This window comes from Apteryx mantelli, chromosome 9, assembly GCF_036417845.1.
Source record: "Apteryx mantelli isolate bAptMan1 chromosome 9, bAptMan1.hap1, whole genome shotgun sequence".
Lineage (NCBI taxonomy): Eukaryota > Metazoa > Chordata > Aves > Apterygiformes > Apterygidae > Apteryx > Apteryx mantelli.
This window is the reverse complement of record NC_089986.1, coordinates 14,407,984-14,426,186: the sequence shown is the minus strand read 5'-3', so window position 1 is coordinate 14,426,186 and position 18,203 is coordinate 14,407,984. Positions and strand designations below refer to the sequence as shown.

Below are 18,203 nucleotides of genomic sequence, written 5' to 3'. Positions count from 1 at the left end.
AAGTACTACTGGACTGGGATAAACTACAGCCTAAGGTATCTTGGCTTGAAGTCTACATGCTCTAAAGGATGGATGGCCAACTGGTAGCTCCCGGGTCAAACAAAACTCTCAAGCATCTGACTACAGGGCAGCATCGGCTGTGGGCTGAAGGGCAGTGGGAATCCTAGCTATGCAAGGGAGTGAGCCAGCCAGGCCTGCTAAGGACGGCGCTACCCCAGCAGTCACTCCAGATTCGCCCACATCCAGTGCAGCCATGGAGCAGTACAACCCCCGGGGAACCAACATCATCTTCTGAAGGGGACCAGCCCATGCTCCTCTCCCCTCAGCCCTCCCGGCCATACCATGCTGTCTCCAGGCTCACATATTCGACTCCCATCTCAGTGCTATATGGAGGTTCGCTTCTGTGTATCTGCTTATCTGTAAAACCACAACACACACTTGGAGAAGGGATTTCTTAACACTCTCCTTGCTCTTTCCCTGTTCAGAGGGACATCAAGTAAGCTGAGATCATTTCTGGTACAAACAGCCTGTGCCCTTGGGTCTGCTTCAGTTGTGGTACGTGGATGGGATGAAAAAACAGTTCTACGCTTCCTTCTTTCTCCCCAGGCCTTTGATCACAGTAGGATGTATCTGATATGCACCCTTGGCAAGAAGTGGTGCAATCTGGGCAGCAGTAATACTGCAGTGTGTACAGAACAGTGTGTGTTGGGGAAAAGCACCTGATGGAATTATTTGTTTCCCTTTTGTTTTGTAGGACCAACAGTCCTGTTTGAGTGTGCCTCATTTTACACCCATGCTCTGCAAGTATTTTACCTTTCATGCGCACTACGGCCTGGCTATGGTCCTCCCCTCTGGCATTTCTGGCATAGCAAGTGTAATTGCGTTTCAAGTCCTCTGGTGTGGCTTTTGCAACCGTTAGAGTCCTTATGATAGTTTTGTCTTCAAAATTTCCAATAATTTCACTGGAAGAGAAAAGCTAGAACATTACACATGTGAAACCACAGTGAGTTCTTAGTGATGAACAGTCCTTTCCCTGATGGAACCTGAGCCTTTCTTTAAAAAACACCTAAACTGATACTTAAGAATTGATATATATTTTACATTTTAATATGGAAAATTTCAGCTGCGACTGTTCCTTTATCTGATTTTGCTTACGTTATTTTGCCATTCATACTTCTCTCATTGCAGATGTGTCACATTGTATTTTAGAGACAAAGAATTTCTTGCCTACAAAGCAACAGATTTTATGAACTCTGGATTCAGAGTCCATCGCACATTCCTTGTGCAATCCTGGATGAGTCACTTTGTGCCTGAACTTATCATCTGCAAAATGGGGATAACAATATTTCCTTTTGCCTCTTATTTTTCTACATAGGTTTGCAAACTGATTGGAGCAGTGACTGCCTTCGACATGTTGTTCAGTACCCAGCAAATGGAATTCTGAACCTCATTTGGGTTCTTCATGTAATCGAACCTCTATTCTTCCTAATAACTACTACATATAATACTACATTTTTGTTCTCAGCCTCTGGCTTTTGAAAGATTTTTTCATTTGTGCTATTTTGGAACATTCCTGTAAACAAAATTGTGCCTGTCCATGTTTTAGAAGTGAAATCCCACAGTAGATTTGCAAACCTGGGCAATTAAGTATTTGACACTTCAAGCTGTTGTCACCCTATCAGGACCTGAATGAGTGATGGTGTGAACTGCTGGATAAAGTTCCCTTGAATCCTTCTGTAAGACGAGGCACTGGCAGGGCCCACAGGCCTCTTCCCCGAGCTCCTGACCCTCATCATGGGGTGGTGCAGACACAGAGTTTTCTGAGTGACAGAGGGAGGAATTCTACAATTCTACTGAGACAAGTGGGGTATTTGGTCCCCAGTATTTGTGGTGGAAGAGCAAGAGTAGAGGGATGGTAGGAGGCCTCCAAAGATCTGATGTTCTTTTGTCTGGAACTATTCACCTAACCACTTCCCTTGTTGTTGGGATAGCCACATGAACACACATCTGCTGGAGCAATCTCTGAACTGCCATTCAGAAATGAGCTGTCTCCTGGCTCTGTGTGCCATAACTTATCCTCTGTTTAAGGTCAAGGACTCTGGGCAGCTCTAGCAGAGGAACATACAGTACTCTTGCACATCTGTACCCAGGACCCCTCTGCAGGATCCAAAGAGAGGGTGAGATATAAATGAAGGTCTACATTACTAAGTGTTACCTTTGTGTGACTTTTATCTTGGGGTCCATGATGTCATCTGTGTTTTTCCCATCTATGGTCCACCACACCTCAGTCCGGGAGTCCTTTAAGAAGGTGAAGAAGACCTCACAGGACAGAACAAGCTCACCTCCTGGGAAGAAGAGAACACAGTGAGGTGGATGGCACAGCACGAACAGCACCATCCTGACTCCTGTGCTTTCTGGTGACCCTGTCAGCCTGAGCTCTGCCTCCTCCCAGGAGGGAACAAGGCCAGCATACACCTTCAAACATCTGATAATGGTTGAACACTCTGGACACACTGATTTGTGACAGACAAATAAATAGGAAAAAATATCCTGCCTTCCTAGTTACTTTAGAAATTCCTTGACTGCGCTGGATGATCTACCCATGGGAGATGGTCCATGCCTACCACTTCCTTGGAAAGCAGGGCAGTGTTAATGATCCCCCACTGCACAGGGGGCAGTTGCCTTAGAGAACAGGGTCAATTCCACAGAAGCATTTTGGTGTAGGAACACTTGTTCAGGTACTTAACTTCCCAGCAAGATCAGGGTTTGCAGCCTAAATCTTTGCGAACCAGAACCTAAGTGACTTTGTCTCACAGCTGGGCTGTGGGAGAACTCTGACCTTTTGAGCCAAAAAGCAGTGCTTTAAAAGTGAAGACTGCAGTTAATCATCACCATTGGCACCACATTTATTACATCAATCAACTGAGATCAACTCATAATGGGACAAGTTTAGGGAACTGCTCCAAGGAGCTATCCATCTAAACAGATGGGATGGGGGAAGGAGTGTAATACACTATTACACAACGCTGTGAGGTCAGCAAAAGGAGGGTTGCCATTGATTAGGAAGTAGCCAGCTAAAAGAAGGGAGGGGAGAAGAGCAAACTGCAGCAAGAAGGGTGAAGCCACCGAGGGGTCAAATGAGGGAGGGTTGGAGCAAACAGCCAGGGACAGGGCTGAGACAAAGTCATACAGGAATTTCTCTGAGCAGCTGACAGTCCCCATTTTGTCTGCTTCTGCAGCTGCTCCAGCCTGTTGGAGTCCTGTATTTCCATGCCTGAATATCTCAAAAAAATCTGTGCGCTCAAATAAACTTTTAAAGCTGTGCTCTCCTATTCTGCCATTGAGAACTGGCACCCAACACTATCTGCTAGACAACTTGTGGTAGCTTTCTTGATCTGTGAGGAAAATAGTCAGGGAAAGCATTGCGGGAGCAGAGGAAGGGGAACCCCTCTGTGCTTGGCTGGCTGTGTCTCCCCATCTCTGCGGGCAGGCTGCCAGGGCAGGCACAGCAGCTGGCTGGCATTGCAATTTACCTGGGTCCAGCTCGTAGACAACTTTCTCATTTGGAGAGATGAATTGTGGTGGCAAGGCCTTGTTGGGAGACCCTGCAGGAGAGAGCAGAGAGTCCCCCACCGGGGGCCCAGACTTCATGAGACTCTGGGATTCTTGCAGCCTCGCTCATGATACCCCGCATTGCTCATGCCCTGATCTAACTTGTGATCAACCCTGCTGCAGAGTTTCATCCAATGAGAACTCTAATCCCAGCCCTCAAATTCAGTGCCAGACACAGAATTTGAAGCTCCTCCAAAGCTTAGGTACGTCTAGATGGAAAGTTTTGGTTCCTCCCACATTAAAACACTCCCATGTCCCTTTGGGTCCCGGAGGGTACATCTCTCATGAGGCACAATCTATAATAGAGGTTTTTTTTATTGCTGCTCCTAAAAATAAAGTACAAATGTGATTTCCTGCTATGGGTATATAATTCTGCTCTGAAAGCAGCAGGCACCATAGGACTCAGCATGTGCTCTACCGTTCACCAGGTTTCTAAGCTCCTTCTACAATTCACTGCCAGCTAGACTGAGCCCTTGTCACTGGCACAGACCTCTCCAAACACTGGGCTGGGTAACTGGAGTTAGCAGTCCTGCCTGGCTGAGCGGCAGTCTCAGCCTCAGCACATAAGCCTTCAAGTTTGAAGGAAGATTAAGGCAAGTTGGCTATGATGGGACAATTCTGCAATTTATGACAAGCAAAGGGCACTGGAGAGAAATATTAACAGTGCCAGGGTTATGCGTTCACATGCCAGCAGAGGGTACCCCTGACCATGTCATAGGCTGCATGTCGCCAGTCTAAGCCTGATCGCCTGCTGTGCTCTTTGGGGCATTCGGCATCTTAGTTGGTAGGACCTCTAGTGTGACATGCACTGGGCAGTCCCCCATGCTGACCCCAGTAAGCAAAAATATACCAGTGACAGGTGAATCGGGTAATACAGACTGAACACATCCATAAATGGATCCTGTGACAGATTTTTCTAACTGTTTTCACCACTTCTGCTGCTATCCATTTGAAATTTGCAGTTTTTTAAAGCCATTCTTACCCACAACCTTCATCTTCATGGTTCTAGTAAGATTATACGTTCTTCCATGGTCCTTGAATGTCACAATGCAGGTGTAATTCCCTTCATACACATTGCGAACAACGCCAATAACAAGCTTGGGCCCTTGGGGATATCGCTCATAGAAGTCATCCACCAACTTGCAGTTCTAGAGTCAGGCAGAAAAACACTTGAGTTTCGGGACTCAAATTTGAAGATATTGATTTAAATACTACTACAAAGATCTGTTTAAGTCTGTTTAAGAATATGATACTTTGGATTGTGATGTAGGCTAGACTTAAATGCCACAAATCCTGAGCATGCTGGAATAGGAACTGGTAGGTTCACTTGGAAAATGAGGTGATGAAGCAGACGACCCTAATAGTTTTATCCCACCTTAAACATGGACAATTTTATAAAAGACAGAGCTATAATCTAGGAGTACATTTGCAAGAAAGGTGAACACCTCAACAGAAGGAAGTGAAAAAGTAAAAAGAGAACATGTCCTCAGCTGATGTCAGCTTCTCTAACTCTTTTGCAGCTAATCAAGCTACCCTGACTGACACCAGCTGAGGATGAGGCCCCAAAATGGGCAATTGGCAAAAGAGAATCTATAGTACAGAAACTTTAATAACTCTTCTCTTCCTGTCAGATGAGGCAGGAAACCTCTGCCAAGCACCAAGCTAGAGATCCCTTTTCAGGAAGGGGCTATGCAGATGACATCTTGATTGTCATAAAACCCAAAGATTTGCACATTTCCTAAGATATTATTTCTGAATGGTACATTTCCAAGTCAGATATATCCTAATGTGGCAGTTTAAGACAGAGGTCATACAAGATTTTTTATGGTTTTTATTAGGCAAGCAATGACTTGCTGCCTGCAAAATGATTTCCATGGGGCTTTTTGTTTCATTCTGCTAATTAATTGTTGAAATGTGAATTTCAATGGTTGGTACAAGCAAGGCATTTCAACCACTGGAGTGAAACTGCTCCTCTTGGCTACAAATGCAATTTCTTCCTGAGGGGCTTTGGAGTTGGGTATCTTTTTTACAGCAGATATATTTGTTGCCAACTTTCTTTATTATTAAATTCCCTCATACAGCACCTTCTATCTAAAAATCTGAAAGTGCTTTACAAGCAGTCAGGGAATTCAGTCCCATAACCCTCTGGCTGCACATCGTCTGAGAATTTCTTATTCTCCCTTGACTAAAGGCATCCACCTGGAGAATGACACTGAGGTCAAGATTTAATAAAATGAGCAGTAATTCTGTATGCTTGCCTGGAGATGGCTGGAAACAGTCTAGTTTTCAGAGCAGTAGGGAAGGTGAGGAAGGGGTGTCTACGTCTTCAGAAAAGAGCTCCACTGAATTGCATCAAACTGGTCTTCCATGGCTCTAGCATAGCCCTTGCATGTCCAACTTCATTATACGACCTCAAGGGATCTTAGAGAGGATGCTACTTTCATTAACTCACAAGGAGAGCTTTTTACTGAAAAGGGGAAATGAGTCACAGCTTTCTTTATGGGGCCAGTGACTTGCCTACACCGCAAGTCATGGGTACTGCTAGGTACTGAACTGAGATTCCTAAAACCCTGTTAGAGTGTTCTCCACTTGTACACACTGGTCAAAAAATTTCAGTGTTAGCTCTCAATTTTATACAAATCCTCCAAGAGCATTTTAACCCTTGAACTCAATGAAACAAAGTTTTTTACGCTAGCTTTGCTAATTTTAAGAGTTTTATCTCTAGTGAGACACTGAAATACAGCTCCACAATTCTCATGCCAGCCATTGTGTTTTCAGACAAAACACCACATTCCCCCAATGCCCAGATAATAGCAATGTCCTTCTTACCCTGTACCATTTGACAGTTGGTGTTACACTAGCAGGATAAAACCCATCAATATCTGGACATATAATCTTCTCATTAGCGTGCTCCAGGTAGAACATCTCCTCAGTGGGTTTTATTGAATGGCTGACACAAGAGTGTTGGTCTTTTGCAACGACTTCCAAGGGAAACGCAACTTTGCTACAGTAGGTTGTATTTCTAAGGACAGAGGAGGATATGGTTGATTAAACAAGACTAGTTTACTTATATAGTAGTGGAATGAAATAAAAAACATGTCTGCACTAATGAACATCATAGCTCTGATGAGATATACACAGCCTCAGTTGACTCATTTGCATACGGGAAAGAAAACATCATCAGAGATGGCCACACAGTACCTCAGAAAATCCTATAAACACAACTAACAAGCAGCATCCACTCTCCTGATGGTAAAGCAGATAATATGGTCAAAGACATGATGAACAAGAGACAACGTGAGAAAGAGATCAGAAAGAGCTCTTGTACTCAGTGCATAGCAGATGCTACGTTCATTTTATATTACACTTAGAGACACTTTTAATTTCCTAGAAGTCTGAATCTCATGAATCTTCGCCAAATTAGCATCCAGTCAAAACATTACCCCTGTATCTGAAGTTTTTTTTTACTCTAGACATACAGATCACTTCTTAATGGTGAGTGCCTGTGGATTTTGCCATGGGCTCAGCAATAATATTTTCACGGACACTTGCAGTTAGCAAGGAGAGCATGTTCATTAATGTTTGCAAGGCTCCAAGAATTATTACGATGTAAACTGGCTCAGTAGTAAACATTCTTATAATTGTAACATTTTTTTCACATTAATACTTATGTAAATGGTCTTCTCCCTACAGAAAGATCTGAAGCTAACAGCATAATTTTCCTGTTTCCATAAAAGTCCTCTGATTGTCCTGAAGTCTGATACAGAATCTGTACCACACAACCTACCTGAGCATGCATGTATAATTCCCAGTGTCATTGAGAAGGGCAGGCCAGAACCAAAGGGTGTCTTTCTCCTTACTGATGCGATTGTCTGGGAGACGGAAGTTAATGGGCTCCTCCAGATCCCGGTCCTGCCCAATCCTGTACCAGATCAGGGTTAAGCCAGCAGAATGGGCTGTGCTGTAGTTGTACTTGAGGAAGGTCTCGAAGAGCGGGCATTTGATCTTAGCAGGTTCCCCATCGTAAATCTGGATCTGTTTCATGGTGTCCACACCCCAGTCATCACAGCGTTCTGCAACAAGGAAGAACAGGTGACTTAGCTTGCAAGTCTGCAGGAGAAAAACAATCCTGTCCATGTTCCCCACAGCTCTTGGTTCTGTCCCCACTGAAATCAGAAGCAGTAATCTAGTGTTTTCAGCGGAAGCAATCCTGGATGTTACAAAGCAATGCAAGAACACCGTGTTTTGTTCTGAATACACCTGGAAACCTCTACTTTTATTTGTATACCGCCTACATTTCTTTCAAGGTATTTATCCCCCACCTGGACAATATGATGATATATTCCTGCATAACACTAGGCTTCCTTGAGATCTCCGAGAAAAATCAAGCCTAAAAATAATCAGTGTGGGGAAATAAAATTTGGCTGAAAACAATACTAGAGGTGTGCATGTGTGTTCACGCACAGTGGCAGGGGATGGAAACAGAGGTGTTGGAAGAAGAGAAAAAATGAACACTGCACACATCAAACTACCCTCAGAGCTATGAGCCATTGCCACTGCCAGAGGAAATGGAGGAAGCTAGACTGTGCATTCTAGGGGCAAAGACTGTCTTTTCTGTAATATGACTGTCTTTTTGGTTATGTGATTCCTATGCACTATGGTAACATAAAAATTGAGAACAGCAACAAATGGCACGTAGGGACTGTTTATAGCAAAGTTTGGGAAGGGAGGCTGAGAGGTAGGAGAGACAGTGTGGAGGAGGGTGCAATAGGTTCACCTAGAGATCACCATGCGGCCCCAGGTGCACCCCCCGAGCACTGTCCAACAGGACTAGTGTGGTCACTGCAGATGCAGACTGACACAGAGACCGGGCAGCGAGAAAAAAGCTGTTCAGTGATTTTTTTATTGATTCTCGCCATTAGCGAACGGGATTGGGACAAATAGCACACTCCAAACCCATTTGTCTTCAGAGAGCTCCTTTCCACCCCATTCCTCCCACCCGTCAGGATGCCTCGTCACAAAGGGACCGGATGCAAGTGAAGCATGGAGCTAATCTGCGAGCATCCCACACTCCCAATGCCTGCTGAGATGCACAACGAAGTGGACATCCTTTCACTTTCCGTCTCACTGCGCTGACAAGTCATAGCATGGCATGGCACACTTCCACAGCGCATCTCCTGTGGCTGCTGGGAGGCATCAGCTAGGACAACCTGATGCCTCAGAGCCCTAAACGAGTCAAACAGAAAAGGGGTGCTGCCCTTGTGCTGCCTACAGCTGTCCCCAGGGAGGTGTCTCAGTATATCACAGGCACATCAGATATGACATTGCAAAGCCTCTCTGGTTTGCAGATATTAGAAGAAATTGGACAGAAAGAAAAACAGGGTACAATATGTTGTTTGAGCCCAATTCTTCTGAACTGACTTCATAGGCCCAAAGCAGGATTCTTGGCATTTCATCTTCCTTAAATAGACACTGGGATGTAGCTTTGTCCCAAATTCATACTTAATTAAAAAAAGCAAAGAGACAGGCTTACAAACCTTTGAGAAGACGGGGCTCACAGTGCTTAAAGGCAGCAATGCTAACTCGTGTGGCTCAGCAATGTTTAGTCACATTGAGGAGGAATCTGGGCCAATAAGAATAGAAATGTTTTTTGGATGTTTTATATATAAATGTAAATGCAAACTGAACTGCTCCTCCTATGGTATGCCAAACACCCACATGATGGAGTCCTGCTTCTAGAGAAAGAGAGTGAAGTGGGCTAGGAAGAGGCGGTGAAGCTAACACATACAGGTATTCTCTACTAGGAGACAAAAATCCAAATTGCTACAGAGTGCAACTAGTTCTTCATCTTAGAAACATGTAGATATTTCAAAAGTTCACAGCATCAGCCAACGTCCTTGCTATTGCAGCCAGCCCAAAGGCACATTCTGAGTGATCAAAACCAGTACAGAAAGCCTCATACCATGAGAAGCTGCATAATCACTAATCACTGCCATGGGCAAGGCCAACGGAACCAGTATGCTGCTTAACACTGGCAAAGCCAAGCTACTGGATTAGGCACTGTCAAGTTTCCATAGAGTGGAAAACAAGACAAATGAGTCTGCCAGTGACTGCCTGCTAATTGCACGATAAAGCTCTGATTGCTATTCATGTGAGGCCATTTGTTTTTATAAAGAAAACCTTTCCTTCTGAAAGGAGTGAGGTCTCAGGAGTCTTACGGGTCTGTAAATCAGAACACTGGGGTTTTCTTCCCTGCACCTGACTTTGCTATGTCCTCTTGGGCTGCATAAAGGCAAATTGTCCTTATTACTTCAAATGACAGCACTGGAGAGTGAGAAAACTATACTAAAAATTACAGCACTGAAATTCTTGGAATCAAGATCAATGAATTTTGCAATCATGAACAGCTCTTTGCATTTCGCAACAGCTCATAAATCAGCATTGTAAAATTACTTATCCCTTCTACCTGAATGAATAATTGAAAATAAATACATTGTTTTCAGCAATTCAGGGGGGAAAAAAAAGTTGGTTGGGCCTTGTTTTCTTGGTTGGGGGAGGGAGAAGAAGCTGTTATTGTTCTTCACTATGATAAGAGATGTACATGGAGATTTTGTCTCAGAGCTGGCTAATTCTCACAACTTCAGAAACACTGCCACACTGAATGGCCAGTCCTAAGGTTCCTGCTGTCAGGACGTGTTTAGGTGTGTCCTGCCTTGGCGTGCTGCACGCTCCAACCTTAGCCCCAAATGCCGCATGTAACCATGCCAAGAAAGAGCAGCTACGCCACAGGCCACAGAAGCAGACACATGGCTTGAGAGTGCAGGCTGCGTTTGCCACCATGCTGGCAAGGACTATTTCTCCAGGCTGTCAGAGGCAAGTCAGTCCAAGCCCAGGTCGAAAGGCTCAGGGAGCAAAGCTGCGATCCATCGCTCACTGCGGGGATGGCAGACACAGCATGGGGTGGGGAGTGGCGGGGAGACCTCCCTCACATGCAAACCACTGAGGCCAGAAATTGTGACCCGTAGCTTCTCTTCTTGCCTCCTCCCTGTGCCAGCCTGACAGTAGCACAAGCATTTCAACTGCTTGGGTGCTTCTTGCCTGAGACATCTCAGCTCTGCCCGACAGAGTAAGCGAGAGGAGTGCATGGTGTCCCTCAGACACAACTTTGTGAGCCTCTTCCTCCTCGGCTGCAACATGGCTCCTTTCCCTGTGTTAACAGCACCCTTTGCCATGGTGACGTTTTTGTAGCAGATCCCACTGGATTGGTCAAGCCCAGACAGCTAGCCACACTCCCTATACATGTTTGTAAGGGAAGGTTGGGTGCTTTGGTTATTATTGCTATAATTTTATTCGCATTCAACAGCTTCCTGTGATGCTTTGTGCCTTCTCTGCTCTTTTAACCGTCATTGGAGATTCAAAGCCTATTTGCTGCTAACACCAGCATCCAAATATTTGGATATCAGTCTAAACTGGAGATAGCTTAAGAAAGGTCATGGGACTTCACATTGAACCTCAATGGAAGCTCCACAGCTCCCACTGTGGAAAAAAGATATATACTTACATATCGATATATCCTGGTCCCAGTACTAATATTCAAGAGGGCATGACAGATCACAGGGAAAGAACATGCAAGAACCCAGTTCTCACTGTGAGAGACAGCACTAAAGTCTATGGTGCTATGCCAGTTTGCACCAACTCATGCCCTCTCTTTCACTGGCTAAGCTGAAGAAATGAATTTCTTCTCTCTTGAAATTTTTTCTGCACAAAACAGAGCTGTTGGGGTTAAGAGCAGAAAAATCAAGTGGGATTGGCATTCACTCTGTGACTTCAGGAATTCACTAGACAAATGGAAACCCAGTCAAGAGATGGGAAGGAGGCTATATGCAATTCCACGGTCCCTTCCACATGGCAGCCAGTGGAGCACAAAACGCATAACAGAGGGAGATGATAAAATTCTAAAAATCCACCATCCCACAAATGCATTTTCCTCGAAAAGCCTCTGCAAAAGACCTTGGAAAGAAGTCATCTTTTTCTCATTACTGATCATGCGTACTGCAGAACTCTCAGCCGACCCTTTTTTCTGCTGGGTGCTGCACAACCACAAAGCAGGGCAGTCTATCTCCCATAATACCTACCACTAACAGACAGCACAGGAAAAAGGCAAGAAAAATAACATATATATATTTTTCATTTTCACTGCATTGATAGAAAACCCAGGCAGCAAGGGATTGGTTCACCTAAGGTCACAGACAGAGTTTGTGGTGGGAACCAAACCCAGTCCAGTCCCCAAGCCATCAGTCCCAGAGAGGACCAGGTAAGAAGTATCATGTGCTGCAGAATGGTAAGGAGATCTGGAATGGGAGTCAAAGAGAAGCAGAGAGAGAGAGAGGGAAAAGCCAGATGACAAAAGCACTGGTGTGTGGCCCATGCCAGCTGTTGAGAGGTTGTAGGCAGAACAGAAGAGGGTGTTTATGTAGTCCTGCTTGGGGAAAGGGATGAGGATCATACAAGAAGGAAGGAGGTTGCATGTTAAAAGGAAAAAAACCACCTCCAGCACAGGAAGAGAAAGCACAGACAGAAAGATCACAGTAAGGATGCCGATCTTGTTTCACCTGCCTGGAGATGAAGATGAGAGCGAACTGCTGCCTTCTACTGTTCTCCTCTGATGCTAGTTTGCATGGGGAGATGAATTGGCAAAGTAAATTTCGAATGTCTTCCTGGCTTGGACTGTATGTTGTGACCCTTGTCCATGGAGGATATCTACTACTGATAGTAGGGACAGCAACCTCTCCTGTCACAGAAATTGTCAAAACAGCCCCGTTTCTAAATCTGGTGCTACAACATCCTTAAACATCAGTCATCCCAAACCAGATTCTTTCTCAGAAGCCAAAAGAAGATGAAGAAAGTGCCTCTTCCAGGTGCAAAGTAGAAAATGAAAGGATAGAAAGGAAAATAATGATGTTGCTCAGCTGCATGAAGGTGAAAACTGACATTTCTGGAAAACTTCCTCAACCTTTCACTTACTGCACTGATTTACCCACTTGGGAACAGGCTCTGAATACACACATTCAGAATACTTCCTTCCAAGATGCATCTGCAGCACCCATTAGAAGCACCCACACATTCAAAACACCCAGGTGAAATTGGTGCAATTATTTGGACTGTCAAGGGGGACAAACTGCTGAACCAGGGGATTAAAAAAGTCATAGAGTAAGGCCAAATCAAGAAATGCTACCCCAATTTTTCTGCAGTTTGGCAGTTTTATGCAGTCATTTTAAGTATCTTCACAGTACCTCCATTTCAAAAATTTTCAGCCACTGAAATTTGACTAGCTCCACACTGCTTCCAGCCCTTCTCTCCATATCCCTCCCTTGGGGCTACAAGCAAAGGCTTCCACTAGTTAAAATTTCTGTGAAGAAATAATAGTCACTCTTATGACAGGCCATCCATCATGTTGGCACAAATTACTCTTCCATTTGCCAAATCAATGAGTCCTTCTTAATTGCCTCCGACCCTCGGAAGGGGGCCCACCCCGCACATAGAACTGGGTCTGCAGCAATAGCAGGACGTGAAGCTGTGTTGGTTGAATTACACAGTCAAGTGCTCTGAGCTCTCCTTCCCCACATCATTTCAGCAACAGTGTCAGACGGGGTAGCACTATGTTAACAGCTTCCTAGTTTCTTCAGCTGCCACTGATGTGTTATCATAAGATAAAGCTAACATGACTCAGCCTCCATACAGGGTTAGCTGGGAGGGCAGGTAGGCCAGCAGTCAGCTTGATAGAAGAATCGGCATCAATGAGGCAGAAAAAGCTGGTCATGCAAAGCAATTCAGTGAAAATTAATCATTACCACCTTAAAAAAAAGTCCTCCACCCTCTTTCAAGTTCACAGCAGATAGGACAGTGACAAAGCACCAGAGGAAGTTGGGTTGAATAAAGGAGCCGCACTTTGAAGAAAGAAGGTACCATTTGTGGCCAGCAGCCACACATGGGTGCACTTTCTATCTACACCGGTAGCAGGAGCACTGACTCTTACACTGCATCAGTACCAACTCTGTCTGCATTTTTATGTTTACACTTATATTGGCACAAGTCCATCCCACAGCAGGCTGCTCTGTGCCTGTGTGCTTTGTTCAACAGCTGAGAAATATAGCAGTGCAGCAGGAAAGCGTTTCCCACTTGGCCTTTATCTCATCTGACTGTACAACAAAGAGGTGGGAGGGTGGCACAGAGCAAAAAGAGAAATGAGACTATCTCCCTGAACTGGAAAAGGGAAGCACTGATCTAGGTCCACTGAAATCAGAGGACTTGCATCAGCCCTAACCAAAATCAGCTAGCTGATTTTGTTCCCAGTATTTCCAAAGTGGCAATATTGGTCAGACGCCTAGAAAGCAATTGGAGCTCAACACTGTTTTGGAAGCCCACCCAGAAAGTTTTATGAATTCTGCAGGAATTTATAACCTGACTTCCAGTGGGAGCATGTCGAATAGGCCCTCCCATAACCTCACTGCCTTCTTCACACAGCTTCTTCAACAGAGCAAGCAACTAGAAGTGGTCCTAACACGAACCTCCCCATGCTCAGCGTTGCACCGTGTTCCGCACTGACACACAGCAGCACGGTCTAGCCCTTTCCATGTGATTCTGCTGCAATGGCACCAGCAACGTGACTTTACATTTCTGGCATGTCTCATAGTACTCATCAGGTGTATCATTGCTGTGCTGTAATGCCCTAGTGAAAGCAAGCTCCAGTAGATGCTGTACATGATGATAGAGTCTCTCTCTCAAACTGCTTATCATTAAATAGACAGAACAGACAAAAAAGGAAGAAGGAAGCATATTTTCTATTGCAGAATGGCTTAGCATTTCCAAAAGCACTTACACACAGTGGTTGTTCAACTTTGGACACTGAAAACCTAGTTTAAACAGGTGTGACGATGTGCACACTTTGCCAACTTCATGAAAAACAAGCTGACTGTGTAAACTTCTGCTGACTTCAGCACAGCCAGGACTTCAGAGGAAGAAACCAATGCATGACTTCCAAAAATTATGATTCTGTAATTGATCCATAGCTCCTGACTCTGAGTTTCCTTACCCAATCCAGCATAGCCTGTAACATGAGGAGAAGTAGTTGTTTATCTGTGTCTTTTAAAACTCCTCCACAGTGAGCTCCATGCCGTCACTTTCTATCTCTGATTAAAGCTGTGTTTACACTATGTGGCACAGAGTGTTTTGGTTACCTCCAGCAACTGGGCAGGAAGAAAAAAAACCCAACACTATTCAGTTTTCTCTGGCAAGCTAGACCTGTTTTCCTGGAGGCCTTTTTAAAGTGGAGATCAAAATGATAAAGGTAGGGGTATGAACTGCCTCAAAGCCTGAAGGAAAAAAGGGGTAAATAGCTACTTTCTGTCCCATTTCATTGAGGACATTGCTGCATGAAGCAAAGCAGAGCAGCATGGGAGGAGGAGAGACCAAAAGAGGAGATGAAGCAGCCTGTTGCAAAATCATTGGTAAGAGTAGGCAGTATGGAAAGGTGGTTAACCAGATTAGCACTGTGGTAGAGCTCTACTGAGGCTGAGAGGGACTCTTTGTGTGGCCAGGACATCAGATGGGGACTTGAGAAGGTCCAGGCTCAGCTCCTGCCTCTGACAGGGACTCATTTAATTAAACCTTAGCAACCTAATTACTGTACTTAACCAAGTGGCCTTGGTTGCCACTCACCCTGCTTAAAACATAGCTAACAGTTCTGCACTCTGCCCACCGCCGACGTCCACAGTAATGTCCGCATGAAGCAGCTCCAGACAGGGGTGCCAGAGAAGTCTTGATTCAGCCCCCACTTCCAAACATGCATTTTAGCCAGACTTTTTTCAAGCCCAGGTGCTCTTTAGCTGCCAGGGAGCATCGCAGTCTCTCTGATCCCGTGCCCTGCCCAGCGGCACGTGGACCAGACCAAACACTGCACGGCAGTGTGAAGTGAGTGACAACCGTATGAGCTATGCTAAGAGGACAGCACAAGTCAGCCCAGCTCCGGAGCAGCTGCTTCGAGTGGGGAACTGCAAGGGCAAGCAACGCCGCACACCCACTGAGGACAGGCGCTGAAGAGCGCAGCAGAGGGTGAAACGCACAGGAAGGGTCCATGGCTGGCTGGAATGCGAGTCCGCACATCGGCATTAACATGCTTAGTCCTTGTGAAAGCACCTAAATTTAAAGCCCCCCACCTCTCTACTTTCCTACCACGTCCGTCTCTCCTGTAGCCCGGCTCAGCTCACCGGAGAACAGCTTGGCAACTGTTCAAATAAGCAGTGCTCCCCACCGATGCACACCCCTTCCTCCATTCCCCTCAGGGCCATGCACGGTGAGCGGCAGCAGCCCTGCTCAGTTTAGACAAAGACAAGGGAGGCCACGTGGCTGCAATGAGTGCTCCTGACTACCACTGTTTGCATTGCTGTCATCCAGGTGTCCTACTGGTATCTGAGAGCCGAGAGGAAAGGCCAGACATAGACGGAAGTACCGAGGCAGCCTGGCAGCAGTCACTTGTGTGCACCCAGTCTCATACGCTTCATTACACAACCGTGAGTCTGCAGTTAGGGGGAAGTGATGGCTAAGCAGGGTAGGAGACTGATTATAGATGTTCCCTGATGGCCTATTTGATACACACAGAGGAGCAAAAGCGACCACCCAATACCATGTCAGTGATGCACACAAAATGGGCTGCTTTCTTCTACACGTTTCTGCGTTTCTGAGAAGGTTTGAGCAGACAGGTCACATCACATTCTCATCTGCACAAGACTCACCCCTCACTATCTATTTCCTCTGCTGGCAGAAAGCAAAAGCAAGCTCTCCTCTCTCTTCCTCCCAAGGCACAATTCTGGCTGGTTAGGATGGAGGTTGATGGCTCCAGGTTACACGTCTGCTCCCAGGCTAGCTCTGCTCTGCAGGTTTTATCTCCACTTCAAGGCTATGCACTTTTCCTTCAGTGGTGAATAACTTTATCCCCCAAGCACCATAAACTTCTACAATTGCTGTAACTCACAAACTGGTATGGGTGGTTATAAAATCATGTCCTAAATTAGGAGAGCAAGAAGCTGAGACTGGAAGAGTAGGAGGAAATCAGGAAATCCCAGGAGAAAAAGATGGGGGAAGGATTTAGTCTCTTTAGAAAACAATAATGCAGTTTAATCTATTTTTCTTTTGACTTTACACACTAAAATAAGCTTCTCAGCTTCTGGGGCTGTCACAAATCATAAGGAAAATAATGCTACTGGAACCCCATCAGTAGAGTAAGAGCTATGTAGCAATATTCCTGAGGAGCTGTGCAGGGCATTCTATCTTCAAAGTGTTTTACAGACAGTAATTTATTAATCTGTAAATTTCCCCTGGCCATAAGTAACTACTCTGCCTTTCTACTAAGTGCAAGAGAGACTTAAAGCCCAAACTGGCACTTGATAGAGACAGTGCAGGAGACAGCTCTGACCTCCTGAGCCTGATCTTGGTCCCTGGTTCACTGTAGTCAGATTTTTGCTACTCCAGCACCAGCCTGAATCCAGAACCACTGGTGATGTCTGGTGTTTTGGTACTAACTTCAGAGGGAACCAAACCAGTGTCTAACTGTCCCTGGTATGGGGAAGTGTAACAGATCTACTCACAACTCAGCAAATCAACAACAAAGCCCCAAATAAAACTCCCAGGAGTTTCCAGAGGCTCCAGGCTGCCTTACAACCACTGTCTGCCATGGCTGGGAGTGTTAAATCAGTGCAGAAGTTGGCCCCAGTCCGGGGCTCATCCTACCATACAGTCTGTCTGATAACGCCCAGGGGAACTCACAGGAGTTTCCTATGCACAGTGCTTCCTGGCACCAAAGGATTATTTCTGTACAGCAGCTACTTGTTAACGTTAGATGGATCCTTTAGATAATCAGCACTCAGCACAAGGCTATTTCTTCTCTCGAGGCAGCAATATTTTTCTGCCTTTGCCCAGTCCTTTCTAATTCCCAAGATAATAACTCTAACAGCGATTCTCTCCTGAGCTATCACCCTGCAAAAGCTGGAAGCCCTCGAAGAATAGGAGAGCAGAGAGAGAAAATGGAACGTGGAGCGTGCTACAGCCACGTCCTTAAAAAAAGACAGTATCGAAGATAGGCCAGCTTTGATGGAAGACAAACAGATAGTATAAGACCTTATTCATACTGGCCATTATGTTCTTTGTCTGACCAGTTTTTCACCTCTTTTAAGACAGTATATATCTAAATCACTCCAGTACTGTCAAAGAGATCATTGTAAGACCAGAATTGGGTACATAGACTCCTTTGCTATCCTTGTCTGAATAGGAAAACATTTGGGTTCATTAAGCATCCTACAACACAAGCCTTATTTCCATCTTAAGAATGGCTTAGCTGAGACAAGAAAAGCAGTAAGACTCTGAATACCATTGCAAATAACGTCCCAAAGGTCACAAGTAAGGAATTCAAACCAAGGCACTGCAGATCAGATATACTTTCAAGAGCATAAGAGATCTGCCCAAGCATACAGCATTGAGTTAGTAGTAGCACTAGGCACAAATTCAATCTCAGACTCCAAGTCTTTTACTCTAAACTA

At 45.2% G+C, this 18,203-nt stretch overlaps 1 protein-coding gene across 4 annotated transcripts in view; it reads right to left on the bottom strand.

The window, feature by feature from the left end:
• Positions 1-18,203, bottom strand: part of IL1RAP (interleukin 1 receptor accessory protein) — a 56,230-nt gene that overhangs the window by 18,499 nt on the left and 19,528 nt on the right. For all 4 annotated transcript variants that reach the window (XM_067301790.1, XM_067301793.1, XM_067301791.1 and 1 more), the window contains exons 3-8: positions 7,400-7,685; positions 6,442-6,634; positions 4,595-4,760; positions 3,534-3,605; positions 2,216-2,345; positions 814-962 (exon numbers count right to left, since the gene is read on the bottom strand). In XM_067301790.1, coding sequence (XP_067157891.1) covers positions 814-962; positions 2,216-2,345; positions 3,534-3,605; positions 4,595-4,760; positions 6,442-6,634; positions 7,400-7,685 — 996 coding nt within the window. The remainder of the gene's footprint in view (positions 1-813; positions 963-2,215; positions 2,346-3,533; positions 3,606-4,594; positions 4,761-6,441; positions 6,635-7,399; positions 7,686-18,203) is intronic.